We start from the raw sequence: 26915 nt of genomic DNA, 5'->3' as shown, positions 1-26915 counted from the left end.
ATCTTTGAAGCTGTCGGAGTGTATAGATGTTTTTTTTTTAATTAAATTACTGTTTAAAGATGGACAACGAGGATATTTTGACAGCGAAATCTGTTGGTTAATAAAGAACAGAGCTTTACAGCCACAAAAAATATATAATGGAGACATCTATTCATTCATAAAGCGTCGAGATTGTCTAAAAGGAAAAAAAACCCACTGTCAACAGACTGCTGTATTGGAATACAGTATGTCTGTTGCTGCCGTTTAAAAACTTGGTGCTCTTATTTTGAAGTGACGCGCGTTCTTCTTCCGCTTTGCTGAGCGCAGCTTGACGCGGGTGTCTGTGCGTCAGGGCTGGACCAGGCTGGAGGCTCAGAGCGCGGAGCGGCGTCCTGACAGACAGCAGGGACGCGCAAAGGAGAACCTGTTGACCAAGTCTATGACTTTCATCCCACCTCTGTAAGAGCAAGAACTTTTTTTTAAAAGAACTTTCTCTGTGGTCCTAAAGTTGCGTCTTAGTCCGAGGAGCGGGAGGGGGTAAACCATCATTACCGCCTGCGCGAGAAGTTGCGATGTCTGGATCGTACTGCAAAAGTTTATACCCGTTCAGCGGGGAGCAGCACCAGCAGGGACTGAGCTTCGAAGCCGGAGACATTATTAAAGTGGTCCAGGCTCTGCCCGGAGGCTGGTGGGAAGGAGAGACGGATGGACGCAGGGGTTGGTTCCCCTCCAGCTACGTCCAGGTCCTGGAGGTAAGACGCATGTGAACCCAAACCCACTTACGTGACTTTGACCGGATGAAAACACAACTATAGTATTCTGTGTTCTGTCTCAGGCTGTGGCAGTGAAGGTTCAAGTCAGAGCAGACATTTGGAGATAAAAGCAGCATTGATAGAAGCAGCAGTGAGTCACGTACCCGTGTTCTGGTGATCACATTCACATCCCCACCAGAAAAGTCCTGCTCGCCTCAAAACTTCCTCATTCCACTCACATTCCAGTGTAGGACTCAGGTCTCAGTGTCACTCTCTTTCTCGTGGGTCAACCCCTCCCTTTGCCCCTTAACCTCTCTTTCTGAATCCTCCAAGCTGCTGCTTTTAAGAGATTCACATTTACACCCTACCACCATGTGATTGACACTTCCCTATTTTTTAAGTTTAGATCAATAACTGACATTACATGTTTTCCCCCCCAAATACAGTACCAACTGTTTATGACTCCTGCCATCTTTAAATGATCCAACCTGTTGATAGTCATCTCTAGTGCTCTACAGAGAACCTTAGCTGCTGTGCCTTGTGCAAACATGATGCACATCCAGACACTGAGGAATCTTAGCCCATTCCTCATGGACAACATGCCTTGTGTTCTTTTTCTTTTTTTGGTCTTTTTAAAAAAAATCCTCTCTCTTTAAAGCCACTGATTTTTTACGGATTCGCTCAGGCGATTGTGGGAGCCTCTTAAGACGTGTCAAACTCATGGGCCACCTGAATCATCAATCGATTTTATTTAGAAAAAAACAGTTATAAAAAACAGTCCTGGTGTTTATCCAACATTTATTCATTATGTAATGCCTGAGCAGGGGATATGTGCAATTTCCTCCAGGATTAATAAAATATCTATCTATCTATCTATCTATCTATCTATCTATAATATTTTCTAATTAACCTTTTCGGATCAGAATAATGCAGGAACAATAAATGCAATGGCTATTAGACCTGCGACATAGGTAGTGTCTTGAATTTCGGCCCCTTGTGTGATTGAGTTTGACACCCGTGCGAATGATAGAGGATTTCTTCTGAACCAAATCTTGATGGACTTTGGAGTCAGCTTTGGATCATTGTTTTCCAATATTTTAAATTTTTTTCTATAATTTTATATACTGATTTTAATTCCCTTAGGGAAATTAGTGGCACACTCTAGTTAGTTGAAATCATGCATATATATGTGTGTACAGGCCCTGAACACACAAACAAACACACACACACACACAAGGGGCCTGTACGCATACAGGAGAGGTAGAGTGGCGGGCAGCCCCTTCGTGGTGCGCCCAAATGAGCAACTTGTAAGGGGGACGGCGCCTTGCTCGGCATTTCCACCGAGATTGTGAATTGTTTTCTTCTTGGATTTCCTGATCCTTGAGCCTGACTCAAGGATCAGGCTCTGACTCTCTGTCCATTGATTTGCTTGTATTTAAGAATATTCTGGAGGACTCAAAATATTGTGTTGTCACAAAATCCTCAAAAATATTGCCATACCACCATTCGTTAATATAGGATATTGGTGTTAGAGCCACTCTAATCATGAAACATGAAACAAGTGTTCCATACGTATCCTTTTTTTTAGTATATATGAACTTCATTTTTGCTCAGTTTGCCTGTATTCGCCCATGTTAAAGGGCATGGTCTGTCCACATCAGCACTCATTGACTGATCATATATATTTATATATATATGTGTATATATATGTATATATATATATATATATATATATATATATATGTATAGATAGATAGATAGACAGACAGACAGACAGACAGACAGACAGACAGACAGACAGACAGACAGACAGACAGACAGACAGACAGACAGACAGACAGACAGACAGACAGACAGACAGACAGACAGACAGACAGACAGACAGACAGACAGACAGACAGACAGACAGACAGACAGATAGATAGATAGATAGACAGATAGATCGATCGATCGATTGATCCACTGCTCAGACATTACATAGCGAATAAATACTGGAAAAACACCATGAGAAAAAGAAACTGACATACCACAAGACATACACTACACTAACAGACACATGCAGAATTAACAGGACTTATATACTAAACTATAACTAAAATAAACAGTATAAAATTAAAATATAAACAGTATAAAATTAAATTAAATCTGATCAACCACATGCTGACCTCGCCACCTCCCCCTGCTCCTCCTGACAGGGTCATTGTACCCCTTGATGGCACGGGGCACGAAGGAGGACCTCAGCCTCTCTGTGGAGGCGCTGTGTGACAGCAGCCTGCCACTGAAGGTGCTTCTCTGCTTGGAGAAGGTGGTGTGCAGGGGGTGGCTGGTATTGTTCATGATAGCTTTAACTTTAGACATGGTCCTGCTCTCCAGAAGCGTCTCCACAGAGTCCAGGCTCAGCCCAACCTCTGAGCCTGCTCTGCGGATGAGTCTGTTAGGACGATCCATATCTCTTTTCCTGGCCCCACCACCCCAACACACAATGGTGTATGACTGCACACTGGAGACTACGGACTGATAGAACGTGAGAAGGAGCTTAGGACAGATGTTGAAGGAGGCCAGCCTCCTCAGGAAGTACATCCTGCTCTGCCCCTTCTTGTACACGCATTCCGACTTGAGTGACCAGTCCAGTCTGCTGTCTAGCTGCAGTCCCAGGTACTTATAGTTTTCTACCACCTCCACCTCACTGCCTTCGATGATCACTGGCTGTGGAGAAGGGGGTGCCCGCCGGAAATCCAGGACCATCTCCTTTGTCTTGGAGACGTTGAGCTAGAGCTGGTTCTGTTGGCACCAGTCCACGAAGTCAGCCACCAATGACCTGAGCCCCTCCTCATCACCCTCCCGGATACATGCCACTATCGCAGTGTCATCAGAGTACTTCTGTATGTGGCATGTATCCGAGTTGTGCTTGAAGTCCGATGTGTAGAGGTTGAAGAGAATGAGGGAGAGAATGGTCCCCTGTGGTGCCCCCGTGCTGCTGGTCACCATAGAAGACAAACAGTCCCCCATACTGACGTACTGGGGTCTGTCCGTTAGGTAGTCCATGATCCAGCTCACGAGGTAGGGGTCCACAGCCATGGAGGTCAATTTATCCTGCAGGAGCCTCGGCTGGATGGTGTTGAAGGCGCTCGAAAAGTCAAAGAAGAGCACCCTGACGGCACAGCCCCCCGCGTCCAGGTAGGAGAGCACGCGGTGGAGGAGGTACAAGACAGCGTCGTCAACCCCAACCTTGGCCTGATAGGCAAACTGGAGAGGGTCCATAGCACCCTGCACCTGTGGACGCATAAGCTCCAGGACCAGTCGCTCTAGGGTCTTCATTATGTGGGAGGTAAGAGCGACCGGTCGGTGGTCGTTGAGCTCAGTAGAGCGTCCTTTCTTGGGTACAGGGACGATGCAGGGGGTCTTCCACAGTGACGGGACCCTCCCCAGCTGCAGACTGAGGTTGAACAATTGCTGCAGGGGGTCCCCCAGTTCCAAAGCACAGGCTCAGAGGAGTCTTGGGGAGACCTTATCTGGTCCAGCTGCCTTATAGGGACGGAACCTCCTCAGTCTTGTCGTCACCATTTCTGCAGTGATAACGGTCTTGGTCGTGGTGGGAGCAGGAGGTCGTAGTGAAGTTGGAAGTCCAGTGGTTGAGGTGGGGTCGTTGAGGTTCGCAGTACTTGGAGTGGGCTCGGGAGAAGTGGCAGGGGTGGAAGGAGAGGAAGCACAGGAGGAGGGAGCATCCGTGGAGCGGTCTGCAGGGCCTGGGACGAGGAGCCGGGAGTGGTGGGGGAGCTGAACTGATTGAAAAGCTGTTGAGTTCATTCGCTCGTTCACTATTCCCCTCCACAGTGCTGCGTCCTGACAGGGGCCACGGTGTCCACACAGAAGTTCATGTAATCTGTAAAACACTGAGCTGCCCCCTCAATGTCCTCCCCGTGTGAGCCCACGATGACATCCCAGTTGGTGGTCTGGAAGCAGTCCCTCAGCATCTCCTCTGCTTCCGGGGACCACCTCCTCACCTGTCGTGTTGTTGCCGGCAGCTGTTTCACCAGCGGGATGTAGGTGGGCTGAAGGTACTAGGTTGTGATCTGATTTACCTAGTGGAGGGAGGGGGGTGGCGGTGTATGCCTCCTTAGCATTAGTGTAGAACAGATCGATGGTTCTGTTCTTCCGTGTGGGACAGTCTACACACTGGACCATTGTGGGGAGAGATGAGTCCAAGGTGACGTGGTTAAAGTCACCAGTAATAATGACGAGCGCCTCCGGGTCCTGGGTCCGAAGAGCAGAGGTGGTCTCACAGATGGTCTGTCGTGCAGTCTCAGGGTTCGTACGTAGGGTGACGCAGACGGCGAGGACAATGACGAGTGAGAATTCAGGCGCCAGGTAGTAGGGTCTGATGCTAACAGCTGTTAGCTCCAGATCGCTGTTACACAGTGTTGATTTCACCCTCACATGTCGCGGATGGCACCATCTATCATTGGTATAAATGATTAATCCACCTCCTTTCTTCTTACCGGCGGTGTTAGTGTCCCAGTCCGCTCGTACGGAGGAGAAGCTGGTTAGTCCGACGTTAGCATGTGGCACGTCGCCAGTTAGCCACGTCTCTGAGAACACAAACAAGCTGGTCTCCCGGTAGCGCTGTTCGGTCCTTCACAGCGCCGTCAGTTCGTCCAACTTGTACAGTAGAGAGTTCATGTTCCCCATGATGACGGAGGGTGACGGAGGGCTTGACTCGACTCAGGTTAGCGGCTCTAGCCATTAGTCTATCCCTTTCAATGCGACCCGCTCGGAATCCGCGATATCTCCATCGGAGCTCGGTAGGGATGAGATCGCGTGATACTGGGTCTCCTTTGACCCTCATAGACATAAACTCCTCCCTGGAGTACACTAGCATATTGCTATACATTATCCAAATTTATGTTAGAATAATATACACAGAAACATAGAAAAAAACGCAAAATTAAGCACAACAAACTCGCTCAGAGCAGAGGAAACTGCTGCCTGCTTGCACATGCACAGTTCTGGCCCTCTTTAGCAGTGAGGAGGAGACTTGAACATGTGAGAGAAGGTGTTTTCTGGTTCCTAGAAAGGTTTCAGCTGAATTCCTGAACATGTTCTATAAAACTCTGATGTTAGGTTTCTGCTGCTTCTTTGACACCACATATCAGGTTTTGAGTCTCACCATCCTGGGCTTAAAAACCACCAGTGACTCAGACGTGAAGCCCAGTCAGTGTTGATCTCACCTCAGCTTTACCTGTCCCACCACTAGGAAATGTGTGGCAGCTGCATCTTTAATTTTTATTCTGTTGTGGATGTTTCCATCCTGTTTCTCCTTTTATCTCTAATCTAATCTCATTGGCCTCCTTTTGTAGCGAGAATAATTTGACATAGTTCTACTAATCTCGCCATGTCTGCCAAAAACAGAAGAAGCATATTTCAAAACTTTCAAATTTCCTTTAGTATTATTGGCAACATTCACTGAAAACTCAGCAGACTTTAAATTTTTAAGGCAGTATGTAATATTTAAGAAAATCTGTTGGCATTGTGTGAAGCACTGAGTGCGTCTGCTCTCCCCTTCCATCTGGAATTATAACACGTGTTGTACAGTGTGAGAAACATAACTTAGACGGGTATTTCATGCTTGTATTTTTATTTATTTATTTTAAAATCTTGTGCCTCTCAATCACTACAATTCATCAATGGACGTTTGTCATTCTTTTAATTACATGTACCCAATCTGGGAGAGCTTGAGGAATTCATGCTCGTTTAAAACATGAAAGTGCGCAAAAGAACAATGTGTGGTGAATATGTGTGGGATTACAAATGATTTACAGATGAAAAATAAACTTTATTATAAGAGAAACCAGCATTATAAGGGAAAACAAACAGTTCATGAGAGCAGTAAATATCATGGAAAAGTAAATTATGTAAAAATAGTAACTCTGACACGAAATCTAAAACTAGCTGAAGTTCGCTGAAGGGCGAAGCTTTCAGCCTAACTCCAAGTCAGGGTTTAACCGTAAAGGAAATTCTCAGATGTTTCAGTACAAAACATGAAATATCCAAATAATCAAACAACCTTTAGTAATAAACAAACAGAGGTGATGGATTGGACGAAATAAGCATCAAAAATCCTGGAAAATGACCAACCTAAGATACTTAAGTGTGACTACTCATCACCTTCTACTTGAGCATTGTGAAATTGGAGGTTTCCCCCTTCGGCATGTCATCTGGAGGTCGATCAGACACAGTGAAGCAACTGATGGTGAAACAAGCAAATTAAAGAAAACCCCAACTCAGATAGATTTCCTCATTCTGGTTAAACCTAGAGAATCAAGGAAGTGATCGTTACTTCTTCAGGCTGCAGCATCAAATCGTCACAATGATCAAATAATTCTGAAGTCAGAGCATGAGTCACCGAGATGAGGGTTCGTAAGATGGACACAGTGAACAATGCAGCTGGGATGTGGCTCCGTTCTCATCCTTCCTATGGTTCTGTTTTTTGGAACATAAAGAGCCATTCACAGCTTCACTGCTGGAGTCCGCACTGCTAGTTTCCACAGGGCTGCCGCTTGATGTTGGTAAAATGTCACTCGGTTAAATATAAAGGAATAAGCAGATGGACAAATAAACAAACATAGCTAGACCTAAAATGATAAATTACAGGTGATAATGTTTCAAGTTTTAAGTTTCAAGTTTATTTATTTTTATATAGCCCAGATTCACAAACAATGTCTCAAAGGGCTTTACAATCTGCACATGGACGATATCCCTCTGACCTTTGTGCACTGCAAGCAGTGCGACCCTCGCATCGGATAAGGAACAACTCCCCCCAAAACCCTTTTAACAGGGGAAAAAATGGATGGGAGAAACCTCAGGAAGACTGCAGAGGAGGGACCCCTCTTCCAGGAGTGGACAGACGAAGCAATAGATACCGCATGTACAGATTAACAACACAATAATAATAACAGTAACAATAACAGTAACAATAAATGTATAACAAAGGCATGCCGATCCATCCAGTAGAGCGAGTCACCACCAGCCGATGAAGCACACAGAGGTCACCGATTGCCGAGGATCCACCACTCTGAGGACAGACCAGACAGTGCCTAAGTCATTGAGCTCAAAAAAGTTAAAGTCAAGGTTACTCTGGCAAAACCCCAAAACCACAGCAGAACCAAATGAGGCAGAACCAGCACTCCCCTAGTGGATGGTGAAACAGGACCACTGTACAGCTTGTGCTATCGCCAGCCATGGAAGCAGACAGAGGTAGCCGATTGCCGATGATCCACCACACAGAGGCCTGTGAGAGAGAACAGCAGAAGAAGGGAGAGAGACAGAGAGAACAGGGGGAGAGTGGTGCTAGAGGGACCAGAATAGCAGAGGATTAATGGGAGGCAGGGGCCTAACTAAGAAATCCTATGACTCGTCGGCAGGACTAGGCTAAACCTAAACATTGAGACCGCCATCCCCGATATTACTTATATGTTAGGTCGAACAGATATGTTTTGAGTCTAGATTTAAAGACATTTACAGATTCAGACTGTCTAATATTTATAGGGAGGTTATTCCACAAGAAAGGGGCACGATAGGAGAAGGCCCTCTGGCCAGCTGACTTCTTTTTAAATCTAGGAACACACAAGAGACCTGTATTCTGAGAGCGGAGAGCCCTAGTCGGCGTATAAGGTTTAACAAGATCAGACAGATAGGTTGGAGCAAGCCCATTAAGGCTTTTGTATGTTAATTAGAGTACCTTAAAATCGGATCTAACATGAATCGGGAGCCAGTGTAATGCAGCCAAAACTGGGGTGATATGGTCAAATTTCCTAGTTTTAGTTAATATTCTTGCTGCTGTGTTCTGAACCATCTGAAGGCACCTAGTTCTAGACCGAGGCAACCCTGATAACAGAACATTACAATAGTCAAGTCTAGAGGACACAAAGGCATGAATCAAAATTTCTGCATCAGCCATGGCTAAAGAGGACCTAATTTTGGAAATATTACGTAGATGAAAGAAGGCGATCTTTGTCACCTCTTTAATATGCTTGTCAAAGGCAAGAGTTGAATCTAACGTTACTCCAAGGTTCTTGACTGTTGAACTATGGGTTATAAGGCAGTTATCTACAGATATTGTTAGGTGTTGAAATTGGTTTCTATGTCGCGCAGGGCCAATGATTAACATTTCAGTTTTGTCTGGGTTTAGGAGCAAGAAATTACTGGACATCCAACTATTCACAGCAGAAAGACAGGCCTCTAGTTTAATCAATTCAGATCGATCATCTGCTTTTATGGGCATATAAAGTTGTGTGTCATCCGCATAACAGTGGAAACTTATTCCAAAGCTCCGTATAATTTGACCAAGAGGTGCAACATACAGGGAGAATAATAGAGGACCAAGGACAGACCCCTGAGGTACGCCATATTTGACGTCGGAGAAGGCAGAAGTTTTATCATTGTAGGAGACACATTGTGTCCTATCAGATAGATAAGATTTTAACCAAGCCAGAGCTAACTCACAGACACCAAACTGTCTCTCCAGTCGGTCAAGGAGTATACAGTGATCTATAGTATCAAACGCTGCACTAAGATCCAAAAGAAGGAGAACAGAAGTGGTATCAGAGTCCAGATTTAATGTTAATCGCCATGAGCTTTTTTGACTTAATTTTCCCATTTGCTGCCTGGACCACAACAATCTAGGAACTTTTCATATGAGACAGTACAAAATACCACTCTGGAGGTCCCAGTTAGCCCGTCATCCGATAATATAAGATATAAAATATGTATGTATGTAAAGGTATGTAAAATATAGAGTGTCTGAACAGCAATTCTTATGTACAATGTAAGTGACGGGTTAAAGTGCGTGAGTATTGAGTCTATTGCACTTGCACAATACTGCACTAAATCACCGTGTGTTTGTGGTGACATACAGGGGGTCGTAGCATCGTGAGGGTGACTACAGAGCACCACTGGAATTCAGCTACCTAGCAGCTTCTGGAAAGAAGCTGGGGCTGGAATAGGCTGTGTGCTGGGTGGGTGGGGTCTGCCATGATGTGGGTGGCCCTCATTCTACACCTTTTTATGTAGATATCTGTGGTGGTTGGTAGGCTACTCCCAACAGTCCTCTGTGCAGCCTTCACAACCCTATGCAGAGCTTTCCTGTCTGCCATGACACACAGTGATGTTGGTGGTGAGGATGCTCTCCGCCACGCCTCTATAGAGGCCCTTCAGGGAGGGGCTCCCCAGTCCAGCACACCTCAGCTTCCTGAGGAAGTAAAGCTGCTGGTGGGTCTTCCTGAGCAGGTAGGAGGTGTTACAGCTCCAGGTGAGGTCCTTGGTGAGATGAACCCCCAAGTACCTGTAGTTGGAGACCACTTCCACGGCTGCTCCTCCGATGTGTGTTGGGGGGGGGGGGGGTGTCTTTTCCTCCTGAAGTCCACCACCATCTCATTGGTCTTCCCCACGTTGATGCAGAGATTGTTGTATTTGCATCAGTGTACCAGGTGCTCCACCTCCTCTCTGTATTTCTGTATTTGGACTCATCTTTGTTCTGGATGCGTCCCATCACTACTGTGTAATTAAAATCATTAAATATTTCTGGGAGCACAAATACCTGGTTTTGATATATTTGAATTCTTTTTGTGTTTTATGAGTTAGAATTGTTGTATTGTAGATTTTGGGGGGGCTAGATATTTCCTTCCACCTGCTGTCTTTATTCTAAATTAAACTAGCCACTTGCTGATTGCTTTCACTTTTTTAATTTAGATCTCAGGTAGAAAGCAAACAATATGATGAAATATTGAAGTTAAAAGAATATAAAAGCTGGTGGGTTTTGCATCATTACTGGCAAATTTTTCTCTTTACATGTTTCTCTGGGTGTGGACAGCATGGCATTGTGTTTGTAGGTTAATTCTGACTACCACCACAGCATCATGAGTTGTAAAGAATGTGATTCATCTCACTGTTGCCTTAATGGGGAGGAAATGAAAAGAAAGCACTCAGAACAAAACAAAGTTAAAGCAGCTGCTGAAAAGCCATCAGCTATGAATTGGTAGACACAAATGTCTGCCAGGTGACTGTGTCATGTTATGGAGGATACTGTCCAAAATAATGTCAGCAAGTGGAATGGACTGATTCATTAATTATTTTTTTCAGCCAACTTCTTATCTCTACGGTGTTTATTCGAATACTGTATTAAAGTATGTTCATTGTTATATACTTTTGTATGCACCATATTTTTGATATTCCCTTCCACTCCAATTTTTGCCCCATTATATTTACATTATAAATACTGCGTCTAAACCACGCAGGGTTTAGATGCAGTTGATTTTAATGGCAGTCACATAAAATGAGAATTATATCCATCCATCCATCCATTCATCCATCTTCAACCGCTTACCCGGGGCCGGGTCGTGGGGGTAACAGTCTCAGCAGGGATACCCATACTTCCCTCTCCTCCAGCTCCTCCGGGGGGACCCCGAGGCGTTTCCAGGCCAGTCGAGAGACAAAGTCCCTTCAGCATGTCCTAGGTCTTCCTCAAGGTCTCCTCCTGGTAGGACATGCCCGGAACACCTTAGGAGGCATCCGGAACAGATGCCCGAGCCACCTCAGCTGGCTCCGCTCGAGGTGAAGGAGCAGCGGCTCTAGTCCGAGCTCATCCCTGGTGACTGAGCTCCTCACCCTATCTCTAAGGGTGCGTCCAGCTACTCTACGGAGGAAACTCATTTCAGCTGCTTGTGTCCGGGATCTTGTTCATGACCCAAAGCATGACCATAGGTGAGAGTGGGAATGTAGATTGACCAGTAAGTCTTGCGACTCAGCTCCTTCATCACCACGACAGACCTATACAGCGACTGCATCATTGCGGAAGCTGCACCGATCCGTCTGTCAATCTCATGTTCCATCCTTCCTTCACTCGTGAACAAGACCCCAAGATACTTAAACTCCTCCACTTGGGGAAAAGACTCTCCACCGACCTGAAGAAGGCACACCACCCTTTTCCTGTTGAGAACCATGGCCTTGGATTTAGAGGTGCTGATCCTAATCCTACTTGAGTCACATTCAGCTGGAAAACGTCCTAGTGCACGCTGAAGGTCCAGGTGTGATGAGGCCAACAGGACAACATTGTCTGCAAAAAGCAGAGATGAAATCCTTTGGTCCCCAAACCGTACTCCCTCCGGATCCTGGCTGCACCTTGAAATTTTGTCCTTAAAGAGTATGAACAGAACTGGTGATAGAGGACAGCCCTGCCGGAGTCAATCATGCACCTGAAACATGTCTGACTTACTGCTGGCAATGCGAACCAAGCTCTGACTTCGGTCATACATGGACCGGACAGCCCACCAGCAAAGGGTTCCGAACCCTATAATCCCGAAGCACTCCCCACAAGATGCCACAAGATTCACGCAACTAATTACATAATTAGAAAAATGCTGACTATGTCTGATAATTGGTTGTTTATTGATTGATAATTCTCCATAAAATTGACTTTTGCAATCACATTGGGTGCTTTTGATGGTCTTACAACAAGATTATTATAACAATTGAATACATTAACTATCAGATAAATCAAGACTTTAACTGTGGTATTGTTTGTATATGTAGCTGACTCGTTTTTATAAAACAAATGTTACAGCACAAAATCTTCCCTGTGTTTTCAAACGTCATGTTCTAAATCTCAAAGAGGATGTTGGTGTATTTTTCACCTATGGAACCTTTTCCATACAAACAGTCACTGCAGATATTGGATTGCTAAATGCTGAAGGACCGATGACAGATCAATATCCAATCGGCTGCTGGGGGAGGGGGGGGGGTCACAAGACCATCTGTCAAAGTACCAAGCCATGCTGGGGGGCCTTGGTAAAACCAGTTTTGAATGGGTGACACACTGGGTTACAGCCTATAACGATTGGCCAAAGGGTAGTTTCAAACTCGTGTTGCTCTCAGGCTACATTTAACACCCCCCACAATAAATTCAAGACTCCCCTACAAGTGTTGAAGTATTGTATGGTAGATAGAAAAGAGGCCCTGCAGCTGGGCCTGCTGGAGGCCATCTGGATGGAGACCCCGCCAGAATGCCTCACATGCATTAAATATGTTGGCTCAGGCTGTGTGATACAGTAAAGACTAACTTCTTTCTTACATTTAGAGAGGCTTATTTGGAGATAACGTAATGTTGATTTTCCAAAAATTTTGATATTAATCTGACATTATATTATGTTTGCATAATATTGTTTATTTTCTGTTACCATGAATTAACATGTACCATTATACCTCTGTCAGGCCAGGGGAAACTACTGCAATCAGTTTGCCATGAACCATAATTATTAAAAGCACTTTGTCTCCCAAATGCTGCTCATGCATCAGAGTCAGAGTGGGTTTAGCAGGAATCTGTAGAAGTGAGGTCGAGTTGAGGGGCCCCCCCTGGCAGAGGTGTGGGTGGTGATTTGGCCTGGCACCATAGCTGTGGTTGGGTGCCAGGGGTCAGATGGCTCTCATAGTGCCACCAGCCCAGAGCCAGGTGTTTCCTCTGCACTGTGTAAAACTAACACTACTTCTCTTGTGCTGACATCTCATCAAAGCATCACTTTCTTTGGCATGGAACCTACGCATGAAATATTACCCCATAGCTGTGAAGCACCCACTGTGACACTGCAAACAGCTAATTAATCACAGTGTTTTAGATGCAACACTGAAGAATGCAAGTATCTGCTCTTTGTCTGATTCAAACTCTGCTAAAATGATTCCAGTAGAGTTTAAACCATTTTAGTGGGTCTTCTGAAAGAATACCAACTTAGTGTCGGCTACTATGATAACAACAAGGGTTTGTCTCCTGCCTATGATATTAGGTTTGATATTTTATATGAAGTGTATTTGAACAAATCATGTGTTGTCAGAACTGAATAAAGCATTGAATATATCTGTTAGAGGGTGTGATAGAAGCTGTGTCAGACATAGATCTAGAAGTATGGAGCTAAAATGAACATACAAAAACAAAAAGAACTTTCTTTTTGGTTCACTTGAATGTGCGAACAGTCTATAAATCATACTAATGGGGAAATTTCACTTGGTTGTACACACAAAATATTTTGGAAGTAGTTGGAAGTATATTTCACATCAGAGAAAAGAGATTTAAACATTTAAAACACAACCTCTACATACACCAAGAACTTTTGATTGTTGTAGTTTTATAAATGTCTGTTTTCAAGAAAATTTTTAGGTACTTTCCCAGAACCAGAAGAACTTTTCGTGACATAAGTGCCTTTTGATCTTAGTCTTGTAAACAACAATAAAAGTGAAGCTCATGATCACGGCTGATGACTAGCATACACATATAATAGTAACTTAAAAACTTGCAGGCATTGGTTGCTTCTGCATCCATCACCAACAGTCTGGTCCACCTCCCATGTTCCTTCCAATCTTATTGAACCGTTCTGCCTTTTAATCCAATCTCACATTTTATCCAGGGGCGCAGGCAGTGAGTCCTTCATGTGGGCAGCGACTTGACGGGAGCAACCCATCGTTTTCTGGCCAAGCACGATGGCTTCACACTTTGGTGTGCTCTCTCATTACGCTGCCCCACACTGAGCTGTAAACTGCTGAGTGCGTCCAGAAGGTCACATGTTGATGAAACCAACAGAGTCACATCGTCAACACTAAATATAACACTCATGAGATCTTGATGCACACTGTACAGTAATCAAATAATGTCTTACAAGACATTTGAAAACATTGAGGGCCCTTGGTACCTGAGGGATGATTTTGAGGGTGATGTTGTGGTCTTATAACTATTGACTGCTGACAGTGCGGAATGAATAAAAAAAACGTAGCCTTATTTGATTGTTTGACCAAAAGCAGGCCTGTCCAGATGAGATTTGCACATCCCATCTTATGCAGCAAACGGTTGGCCATAACAGTCCTGTTTCTGTCCAGTCCTATATGGGCAAGAAAAAAAAAAGCTTAAAGCAGACAATAAGACAAAGAAAGCTTGAGAAATCCCCAAAAACTGAATGAAGCTGAATGTAACCAAACAGGACTTGTTCGACTGCTCACACATGAAACCACTGCTGAGCAGACACTAATGATGATTTGTCTCATGTACAGAGTAAATATACAGTACAGTATATGACTGAGCAAGGCTGCACATCCCTCCCTCTCTCCATGTTTCTGAAGTGTCTACATCTGGGAAAGTGGCTTCGTTTCAGGCTCCCACATCAGCCAAAACCAAAACAATGTCTCCCAAACAAAGATATGCACCGCAGTCCCCGTTGCATTTCCCCTCTCCCTGTCCGTCGACCTCCACAGTCTGCCACATTCTCTCACTCTTTTCCCCTCCTCCGCTCGCCAAAATGCTGTCCTGCCATATCTTGACACATTCTTTTGTCTTGGTGTAGTTAGCAGCCAGCCGGGGCTCCACGTGAGACATTTCTCTCCGGCTGTATGTCTTACATGAAGTCTAAACACCCACTGAGTTGGAGGGTGTTTGGCTTTGTTTCAGAACACACATGTGCAGTTCTACACATGGTTATGATGACGGAACTCAAAGGTTTGTAGAGGTCAATTCATGCAGATTGTCCAAACTGCTCTGTTGCATCTTTGTTGCGCCTCACTATTATCTTGGAATGTTGCAAATATATTTTTAAATGTCGTCTGTTTCATTAAATATGAAGAAAAGTTTTGAAATATTTTAATGTAAATTTCATTTTCAACAACAACAACAACAAAAACAACAACAGCTGCTGAGCAGCTGTGTCTTGTTTTCTGTCGGCTTCAGCTTTTGTGTGTGAAGTTTAGGTTTACCGGGTCTGACCATGTTGTCACAGAAAGAGAAGGTGGAGCTATTTATGAAGGAATAATAGGAAGCAGACGCTTCCCCTGTCTGTCACACCTCTGCTCCCATGCTCCTCCGGCATGCCAAGGTAGAAGAGGAAGCGATGAAAAATCCCTGCAGTAGCTCATATGTAGCATCTAATGCTATTTTAGCTCCTGACTGGAGATAGCCTCCACTCTCCATCTGCATCTCATCACGAGGAAGACTATTTGTGGTTGTGCTTGCTTTGTATCTGTTTACAGCTATGCTGCAGTATGTATACAGCTGGAAGATGTTTGGTCTCCATTCATGGGCATGCCTGTGTGTGGAGTATGAAACGTCCTCATGGTGGAGCAATCTACAGATTCAGCCCACACACTATTCTTTCAAAGAAAGAATAGTGGGATGAAGTAAAGACATGATCTTGTTTCTTTTCAGAGTATCTTGAACTGGAGCCACATGTCAAGCTTTTCATCTTTAACAAAGCCTAAAAGAGGCTGAGGCGACCCTCAGGGAAGTCTCGTAAATGTTTAAATGTTGATTAGATGTCCTTTCATTGTCAGATAAAAGTGGTAAAAATCAAATCTTACTAATAAATGCTTTGGAAGTTTTATTATATTAATATCTACTGTGTCGACTCATATCGTCACTGGCTGTGACAAGTTGTATACTCCACTTTTCTACCATGAACAATCGTAGCTTGGCATCTCTACTGAACTGAATGTTGCAAAGAGGTGATCCACACATATTCACACTTTACACAAACAATAACAGGTGTCTGTATTTTGTAGCTTTGTTTCTTAGAACAGATTATATAAAGTGTAAAAGAGTGAATCAAGACAAATGAGGACACCGTAATCCGTCCCAGATTTTGTTCCAGTTGTCTCCCGCTGTGTCCATTTGGGTTCAGAATACATGTGTAACAAACATTTATGTGATGCAGTATGTTCGGACCCAGATAACCCATTTCCTTGAAAAGCAGTATTTTATTTTATGTTTACAAACATTTTCTATTAAGTTGCTAATATTCTTCCCAAAAAGCAATAGTAGTAAGATACGATTTGTCCCACAGTGGGGAGTACTTTTATAGATTTATTGGCAAATATACTTCAGATTGTACAATTTTGACTTCCTTTTCTAAATCTCTGTCTCAATCGGGAGCCATCGTAACCTTCACGAATCCAAGTTGTAACAACTCTCTTTTCCCAAGACACAAACATTTCAACATCTGCTTTGAAACCTGCAGAAGGTGTGGAAACATTTTACCTGGTGTGTTTCTCCACTTCATAGGAGATTACGCTGCACAAAGACCAGTTTTACATTCCTTCCGGTGCTGTTGTCGAAATCATTTCCACAAGATTAACAGCTCGTGCTTCACCTCATGCTCATGTTCAGGAAACTTTCTGTCTGAATCTTGCCAGCTGGAATTTGAGCAGCTGCTCTGACAGACTTTGTCCGTAAAGACTTTCCCCCAAATCCAGATGTTTCCACTGGGGTCATCAGAAGTCAAACTTAGCCTACACTCACAACAACGTGATACAACACTGCATGGTAAAAAAAAAAAACTGTTCCACACCCACACCCACTCACAGCAACACTATGCAAAGCAAACATCCACACAGACTCTGTCACAAGTCAGGCGATGCTGAGTCACTCAGCGTGTGTGAGGACAGCCAAACTTTACAGTAATCCAGTTTGTTGAAACTTTGGGGCACCGAAGCTACACGTTGGTCCTCTGGGACCAGCGTACATAATCCATGTGATGTCAGACGTCAACATTTGCACACAGTGACTCACTACTTTGGATGAACTGATTTCATTGTTTGAAACTGCTGACCTGCTGTGGGCTGAAGACTCAGTGTTCAGTTGTTGCTAAATGGTGGAAATGCCCTGTGCAAGTCAACATCTGCCCAAGGTGCTGAATGCAACTATCGATCCATGGATATTTCAACTAGTGTGATGAACACTGAGTTTTATTTTTATTTACTATTTCATTTAACTTTTTAGATATTTGTTTCAGTATCTTCTAATTCACGTTTTATGTCTGCCTTCTTCTGATAGAGGCCATTTTCTAGAAACAAACAAATGACATTGAATCTACATAAAAACACATTTCTACACCCAGACAGCAGATTGCCAACTGACAATCACACGCAACCAAGAAGTTAATAATAAAAATTATTAATTTACTTTGTCTTTATTTCATATCCAAATATTGTTAAACAAATTTCTTAAATTGTGGTGCAATCTTGAAGTGAATTTGTCTAACAGCTCAGAACTGAACTTGCTTTGATGTCTATAAAGGGAGAACCAGCCGAGCAAATCTGTTAAAATCCAGGTGAAGGCTAACAACCAACTTTACTACATTGTTATTCTCTGGCTGACCTCAAAGCAAGACCGGCTGGTTAATTTAAAGCATTTCCAAGGGAACAAATTATTTTTAGTTTTTCAGGCAGGCAGCCAGTGTCACTAAAAATAAAGAGACCATAAGGTATTTTGTTTTCCATCGGAGGAGTTGTCTTGTTTTTGTGTGGGAAATTGCTATAATCTGAGGAGATGTTGGAACCATCCCAGGAGCACTAGTGAAGGATTTAGTTTCCTTTTATTATCATTTTACACATCACAGCTCCCCTCCAAGCCCCACATTTAGATGCCAACTGCAATCGAGGGAAGGATCCAAACGTCCTAGACATCCTGTATTAATGTATTTGACCCATGTTTAGTTTTGATTGTAATTCTCAAACATGTGGCAAGTATTTTTTAGGTGGGGCCTTTTGGGGGCAATTGAACAACCTTTAAACTCAACAATGGAATATTACCATCTTAGCCTATATCTAGGTAGTAAACAGTCACAAATTAACAACTTCATTATTGTTCATTTGAAGCATTTTCGACTCCAGTATTGACTCTGATTAGTTTTTTTTAATTTTTTTTATCTCTAACACTATTTCAGTTTATTTACTACCCATTATTATTCTGGCTCTTGATATACATGTGAAAGCATTAAGACTTCACTGCAGGTTTCTTTTTACAGCCCTGTATTATCGTTGGGTCTAACTGTGAATGTCCCATTTTGTAGCTCTTACTTACTATGTTGCTCCTTAGTAAAATATAAGTAAGAAATCAGGCCTACTTGACACTTTTGAGCCGTCATCTTAATGTTTCAAATTATAATGTCATGCCAATGCAGCCAGGATGGATTACTCTGTTGTTCAAAAGCAGATCAATGGATGATGACAAAGTGACTTTGTCCCAGGGCAGGTAGTCTTTCAGGAAAGGGATGTGAGCTGAAATCAAGCCTATGACTACCTGCTACCCCCACCCCACACCACCACCACCACCACTGACGGTTTCTAGGACAACAGCCAGTCAGAGTGACCGCTCTAGCCAAAAGTTTCCTGCGTTGATTCAAACTACTCAGTCAGCCGAAAAAAACCTAGCAGTGTGGGCGGACTATAGCCAACAGTGCAAGACACACTAAAAAACTGGGCCCAAAATTTTTTTAATGATTTAAAAAAAAAACCCCATCACTTTCTTGTTTAAATATTTTTAAAAAATGAACAATTTTTGTGCTTTTGAGGTCTTATTGTTGAATTTATTTAAAACCAGGAAAAATCCTGGTCATTATTTTGTCCAATTTTCCCATAGGTAGTAACCAGTTGAGCATAATGACACTTAAATGCAGCATTGCACACATACACATTAGAGTGGACCAACGAGGACAGTGGCTCATCTGTGCTCTTCGGTTCCGGTAGCAGATCGACCATCTTGTGCTTTCACTCACTTCCTTCTCAGGTCATAAACTCAGTCACGGAAATGGAATGTCAACTATGTTTTTTGACTTAACAGCAATATGTGTGGATTTGTTGAAGGTCATACTACATCTACTGCATCTCCACTGTAACCATATCTGTGGTTTGATGGTGCTATTGGCTTGCTTCCCCCCCTTCCATTTCTATTTTGGGGCATAAACATGTGATCCTGTATCACTGACATGACTGGAAATAGCTCCAATTTTATTTAATGGAATACTGGGTTGAATCCACGCTAACATCAATCGCTGCTTCTTGCTACTGAAGGATATTATTCAACTGTTGAGTCAAATTGTTTTCTCAAAGGCACGTTTGAAGTACAAATATACCAGTGACCACAGAGACCATCAAATGGAAAACATTGGTGCGTTGCTGTCAGAGAATATGTAATTACACGTAGTCGCAGGTCACTTGGGGGCAACATGAATTCATACTGTCCGGTCCTGTGACACCAGAGAGCTCTGGCTTTCTTCCTTTCTCTTCTTCCACTTAAGGAAGAGAATGATATCATCCTCTCAGCCGATCCAGCTTTTACCATAAGGGACAGTTTGTGCTTCCATAAATTCTTGATAACCACAAAGAAACGGCTGATGAGATAGTAAGTATCTGTGAAGACATATTTGCCTGCAGATGATATTCTCTGCATTCATCCTACTGGTATGAGACAGCCTTGTTCTGCCCTGAGTCAATACCGCATTGAAAGGCCCACAGCTAAGTATGATGGTGTGAAGACAGCTATATCAGTGCATAAGACGGATATGTCAGCAATTACAGATTCAAACACAGCATAAAAAGCAGTGCCATACAAGAAAAACTGGACCAGTCCAGTTAAGCACTGTCCGCTCCATAATAAACTTCATCCTTAAGAGATGTGTAGAGCCTTTAAAGTGAAGCCACTCATAGAACGCAAGCAACTACTCAAAGAGAATAGATGTTGTTTCTGGTGCTGTTCTGCTGCTCATATGGCCAGAGAATGTCCAGTGGAGCTGAAATGCTATGAGTGTGAGAGTAATTAGCACTGCACAGCTATACACCCAGACAACACCATCTCACCTGTAATGTCTCCTGCAACAGAGTCAGATGCAGAGCAGCAAATCAACTCTCCTCGAGAGGTGACCTCCAGGTGCACTGAGATCTGCAGAGAAGGTCTCCCAGCACAATCTTGTGCGAAGATATGCTTGGTGCAAAGTTTTTCCAGAACGCTGAGAACGCTCAGTCAGAATGTATGCCATCATCAATGACCAGAGCAATCGCTGGAACAACTGAAATGACTGGAAGAAAAGCAATTGGTTTTCAGATCAAACCAATGAATGGTGGACTCTGTCTAGATGTACCTCCACTAATCAAATGCAATGACATCATGACATCAGAAACACACACATCAGAAATCCCTTCACCAGAGGTCACTCGCTCTTATGCTTACTTGAAGTCTGTGGCATCCCAATCTTCAATTCCAGAGATTGACCCAGAAACCCAGATCTTAATCTTACTCAGGAGAGATCTCATACATATTGAAAAGGTGAGACAGCAGATTAATGGGTCTCACAATGATCATTTTGCCCAATCATCATTGGATTTAGGGTGGGTGATAGTAGGGGAGGTTTGCATCGACCGTGCCTACAATCCCAAATGTCCTACAAAATAGATGTCCGTCTTTTCTGATGCCTTGTCAGAATCACATCTGTGTGAAAATGAAAGTAAGCTATGGCGGAGAGCACAGACACTACCTTCCTTCCCCTCGGTCAGGTTATCCTGCTTCTGCTGTACCTGCTGAAGACAAACTTGGACAAGACGTATTCATGAGCACGGAGAAAGATAAGAAACTTGCCTTGTCTTTTGAGGACGAGAAGTTTCTGGAGATTATGAAGGCAGAGTTTCAGAGAGATGAGCAAAATAGTTGGATCGCACCTCTACCGTTCAAGTCACCCAGGCCACGCCTTCTAAATAAACGTGCGCATGGCCTCTTAAGTCTCCATTCCTTGCAACGCATGCTAAACAAAGATCCCCAAAAGAAAGAACAGTTTGTTGCCTTCATGGAAAAGCTCTTTGACAGCAGACATGCAGAAGAAGCACCTCACCCCTTCAAGAAAATGAGGAATGCTGGTACATACTTATTTTTGGGATGTACCATCCGCAAAAGCCAGGCCAGATAAGAGTAGTGTTTGACCCGAGTGCAAAAGAAGTTGGTGTCTCACTCAACAGCATCTTACAACACCGACTGGTCCTTTGTCATCTCTGCCCCCTGGTCTGGTGAGCCCATCACTGGACCCACTCCAGTTCGCCTACCAGCCTGCCATCGGGGTGGACGCCATCATCTTCCTCCAACAATGAGCTGTCTCACCAGGGGAAGCCTGGGAGCAAACAACAAATAATTTTTCTGACTTCGTAATTAATGTGTAGCTCGTTATGTGTTGGGGATGCTGGGGATAGCCTCGGGCGGACACACACACGCACACACACACACACACACACACACACACACACACACACACACACACACACACACACACACACACACACACATACACACCTGACTGAAGCAGCGCTAACTAGAAAGCCAAATGTTAACTGATTTCAACAGCTTGTGAGGAACTTTCATTGTGTAGCTCTAAGCCAAGTCATACACCGCTAGGTAGCCTCATCACGAATCACACACGTACACACACACTCACACACATGACTGAAGTGGACCTAACTAGTAAACCAAATGCTAACTGAGTTCAACAGCTTTTGAGAAACTTTCACTGTGTAGCTCTGAGGTTGGACATTACCACACAATGCTACCGTAGCCTGAACAAACTCCCCCTCAGGGATGGCCATGTCATTGGGCATGTCAACCAATCAATATTGTCAGTCACTCTGTCCAATAACAGAGCGCAGTTCGTGATGTCACAAAGGGCAACTCTAGCAAAATTTGATCGTTTTGATTTGGTTTGGGCCATGAATTCCTGAAACTCCAAATATCTTTGAATCAAGGAAGCATTTGTTTACCAGATTCTAGGAGTTGGTCGGGTTAGGGAGGACCATCATGTATGTGTAGAGACCGGAAAAAGTCTGATTTTCATAATAGGAAAATCACACTTTTTCAGGTCGCTCATTTCCTGGCTCTTGAAAAGGAGTTTGGCTGGCTGTTTATTCATGTCAACACTTTGGAAGTATAACACATAAAGAGAACAGTACAAGCGTCTTGTGATGATAAGTAGGATTCTTGTTTCCCATCACCGTCTCTGAACTAACAAAGTCCCCCTCCTTGTTGTCTTAGAAGAATTTTTACTGCCAGAAAAGAATTCCATGTTAACTGATTACTGGTTTCCCCAGTCACAACTGTTACATGTTATTACAGTGCGCCCTCGTTCTTTGTGGTTAATGCGTTCCAGGGACCACACGTGATTAATGAATTCCGTGATAGAGCTATGAACTATTTATCTTATTATCTACGGTAATTTAAGCATTTATGACCATCCCCATACTGATATAAAACTACCTTCTATCTGTATTACCTTTTCCCACACTCTTATCGACTGTTTGAAGCACTTTTGTGTCTCATGTAAGTCCAACACTTACAGAACCGAGCGCACTTCCGGATGCTGTCAGCCAATAGAATGCGTGTATCACGTGACTGCCTGCCAAAAATCCGTGATGAGGTGAAGTTGCGAGCGTTGAAGTACAAATAAGTGAGGGCACACTGTATTTTCAGGGATGCAAGGCTCAGTGGCCCCAAGAAGGACATGGCATATTTTGCCTGGTTAGTACTTTCATCTTATATTAACATTAAAATGAATAAAAATATATAATAAAATTGTATGATTGACAGTGTTTTGGCTTAATATCAGCTCAAGTGTTGTAATATCAAGTCTTAGTTGGACGTAGAGTTGACTGTCAAAAGCCCCAGGAAGTATTTATTGTGTAAATTGTATTTTTCAGATAGGGGTGTCACCGTTCATGTCCACACAGCATTTCTTCCATCTAAACCTCCATTCGAAAGCTTTTTAATGTAAAAAAGAACTTGTTTGAGCCCTGTGACCCACTGCCCCTGATCAATCAACCAAGGCTGTTTTGGTTGATTGAGGTTCATTTAGTTTAGTAATGATGACTAACCCAGGGTAAAATTAATATTATTAGTTACTAATGTTCAAGCAAGCCAATCAGGTGCCGGTTAAGGCAGGTCAAACTGTCACTGGACTGACGAAAATTATGGTCAAATAGACAACGCAATTAATTTAGTGTGTAAAAATCTGCTCTCAGTCAAGACTTATGAACCGCCAGCGCTGTAGGGACGTGTCTGCAGACTGCTTGTGTTTCCTTCTGGTTATTATGATTATTGATTTAGTGTGCTAGGCTTCCATGCGCCAACTTGTAGATTTGAATTTGCTACAGGAGATGATGGCCACTTCTTCAGCTCATATTACACCCTCATAGAAGTGGAAGATCACCTGAAATCCTGCTGAGAGACAAACAGACGCGATCAAAACATGATGAATGATGATGAACAGTTTGATTGTTTTACTTGAAGACTAAATATTTCTGAGGAAAATGAATGACCGAACCAAGGCTACTGTGGAACCTAATGTAAGTCTCTCAAGTCTGCAAACAGCATCTCCATAATGTGCTGCAATGTCCTGAGTCTGTTGTTTCCCTGCTAATCGCTAGCAGATGTGTTTTGCCTGCACGGTCTCTTGTGTTCTCATGTCGGGTCTCAGAACAACTGCAGAGGCAGGTTGTTGTTCAGGCTGTCACAGCAGCAGCTAGCCCGCGCTGCTATGATGTCATTGGTTTCTGGTTGTGAAATATTTGAGGAAATTGGAACCTCATTGAACCCAAGCTGAGTGCTCCACATTTCAAATGCAGTCTGATCCTCAGTGATTTAACTTTCTTTCATGTCTTTATCTGCAGTCAATTATAATAGACCCTTGAGAAATAGATTTTTATTGTAGATGTTGTTTCTTGTCACCTCCAATGTGCTGATTAGCCATTTCTCCATTAGGCCTTTTACCAATACTGCATTTGCTTTTTTTCCTGTTTGACAGAGGACAGCATCCCTGAGTCAGCTTCCTGTTGAGGACCTCAGAGATCCCCTGCCTCCACAGTGGCGATGCTACATGTCTCCACAGGGACGCAGATACTACGTTAACACCACTAATAATGGTAAGAGGCAGCAGAATTTAATCAATGTTGAGAGGGCTTCTGGAGGAGTGGGGATATGTTGAACCCCCAAACAAAATGTATCTAAAGCTGCGTTTATTGCCCGAAAAGCTGAATCCTCAGCAGCTGCTGCAACTAGAATTAGCACATGCTAATGGTGCTGTACCTCCACAGTGTTTCAGCTCGTTGAATATGTTAAAGATACCTGAGCTTTTTTTCCTGCCATTGATGATGTCAGTTAACTGTATTTTACTGAAAGCATATCAGAAAAGTGTGATTATTAAACCACTAGATTTGAATTACATCCTGTTTATGCAGAAAACAATAAAACAATTAGTGAGGCTTTGCCTTTACATAAGGCAGAAACAGGGTTGACTCATTTAAATATTCCATTTAAATGTTATTCAAGTTAATTTTCCATAAACTGTATCTTCATTTTATTCCAGTTAGCCGGGTTAAAGTGCTAAAAAATTATTCCGCTTCTCCCAGGAGTTTAAAGCTTACCCATTTCTTATAGCAATACTTATTCTCGGCATGATGTCTATTGGATATTTCTGTACTCCTCACAAGTGGAACTGATGTCCGATTTGTGAAACACAAGTGGAAAACAGATTAAATGCTTTACACCTTGTTAAAGGTGGCACCCAAAATGATTTTGTTTTTTTCTCACTGCTCAGCTTCATTTTAGATTAACCATAAAACAATGCTTTTGATTAAGAATTTATCTAGTTACCTATTAGGGAATTTAAAAATGATCCAGTTACACACACACTCCATATCTCTATAGCAGGGATGGTACCAGTGAGGGATGGAGGAGTACGATCACTCATACTGTTGATGGTGCCTTGTTTCTGTAGACACAATCAGCACTCAGTGTCTGCCTGAGAACAAACATGCACATGCACGCACGCCCACACCCACACACACACACACACACACACACACACACACACACACACACACACACACACACTTGTGCCCTCTGTTGTCTCCGTCTTCACCGTCCCGGTGACCTTGCTGTAAAACCTGACTGATCGTACTGACGTCTTTTATTGGCAAATGTAAAAAGAATTATGAAGAAAATGTGCTTTCTTTCCATCATCATAGATAGTGTCACAATGTTAAAATGGCATCATGACATTCTGATAAGATCCATTATATATCAGAGTCTTATCTGGATCCAAATGATAATGTGAGTCTGGTGATCCAGAATATTTAACATTATCGGGCTTATGGAAAAATGACTTATCTGACATTGATTAATAAGAACAAAAGGATCCAATTGTAGCTGAAACTGCTGATTTGGTTTTGGTGTCAAATTTTCATGTGTTCAAATTTTACTGAGCTGCATCCTGAAGAAAACCAACATTATCAAAAAAAACCCCACTCACTAGAGAGGATACATTCAACAAGGTCAAGGAATCGGACACATCTGCTCATCTTTTCTGGCCCTGTCTCACTCCTCCAACAGGTTTTATCTTAAATAGTTCAGTAGAATTAGTGAAAATGTTGAAAAGACATCTTGTGATGTTAACCCTTTTCTCCCTGACAGTCAGAAGGGGCTACTGTCCTCTACATGATTTCACCCGTGTGCCCTGAACTAATCTGGCTGAAGTAACAGTTAAAGCTTGTGAATTTGCCAGTGTTGGATCATTAAAGTATATGTAATCAAATCTAACTTCAACAAAGCAGTCAGAGACTACAACATTCTACGACACCCCTGAATTCAATATTTTACTCTGACCTACTTTCATAGGTTAGTAGAAAATCAAAGCATAGGTAGATCAAAGCACTAGCCGTGATCTATGGTCTTACTCACACAAGCCTTCTCCCTCGTCTTTCTATCTTATCTGGTTCCTGAGTGTGCAAAACTTGAAATTCGACCTTGACCTAGTTTTCTCAAGGTCAAGTTCATCATCTCATTTTCATCCCCTTTGCCGCCCGAGCAATGTGCTTTTTGTTCATCTTTCTATCTGCAACGGTGGTGAAGATATTTGAGGGACTAACGGACGAACAAATGGGCGAACGGACGGACGGACAAGAACACAAATACTGACAACTAGAACCAAGACAGTCACAGATTGCAACATCCCGAGACACTCCTGAATTCAATGGTTTACCCTGAGCTACTTGCGTTGGTCAAAGATCAGGGCTAGTGCTCTGACCTACTTTCATAGATCAAAGCACTGGCTTTGATCTATGACTAAGCCACTGTGGCTCAGTGTAAAAGAATTGAGTAAGCCACAAAAAGCCACATTCTGTGTCCAAGACAGTGGCTTGCTATAACAGCAAGTAAAACTTCCAAGTAAACATTGAGTAATACCAAGAATAAAATTTATTAAAATCAAAGTGTCTAAGTCAAAGTTAAAATGTCTTCTAAGTAAGTAAAACTTCCAAGTAAACGTTGAGTAATATTTTGAATGACTGTATCTTCCCATA

General features: G+C 43.0%; 1 protein-coding gene and 1 long non-coding RNA gene across 4 annotated transcripts in view; one reads left to right on the top strand and one right to left on the bottom strand.

Moving 5' to 3' along the window:
- Positions 1 to 327: 327 nt before the first annotated feature.
- The window catches only part of gas7b (growth arrest-specific 7b), a 59485-nt gene continuing 32897 nt past the window's right edge, over positions 328 to 26915 (top strand). Inside the window, exons 1-2 of the mRNA XM_068304718.1 lie at positions 328 to 731; positions 24362 to 24479. Coding sequence (XP_068160819.1) covers positions 552 to 731; positions 24362 to 24479 — 298 coding nt within the window. The 5' untranslated portion in view covers positions 328 to 551. The remainder of the gene's footprint in view (positions 732 to 24361; positions 24480 to 26915) is intronic.
- On the bottom strand, positions 6471 to 17359 carry LOC137588926 (uncharacterized). Of its 3 annotated transcripts, none has more exons than XR_011034108.1 (5): positions 16789 to 17359; positions 14462 to 14647; positions 11113 to 14311; positions 9234 to 10280; positions 6473 to 8078 (listed from the first exon to the last, which is right to left on the bottom strand). It is a non-coding gene; the product is annotated as an uncharacterized lncRNA (long non-coding RNA). The 3 variants fall into 3 exon arrangements; XR_011034107.1 differs by having other exon boundaries at positions 11113 to 14308; XR_011034106.1 differs by having other exon boundaries at positions 6471 to 8078; positions 11113 to 14647.

The sequence above is a fragment of the Antennarius striatus genome, chromosome 21 (genome assembly GCF_040054535.1).
Source record: "Antennarius striatus isolate MH-2024 chromosome 21, ASM4005453v1, whole genome shotgun sequence".
Taxonomy (NCBI): Eukaryota; Metazoa; Chordata; class Actinopteri; order Lophiiformes; family Antennariidae; genus Antennarius; species Antennarius striatus.
The sequence above is the reverse complement of the archived record's forward strand: the minus strand, read 5'-3'. Positions and strand labels throughout refer to the sequence as shown.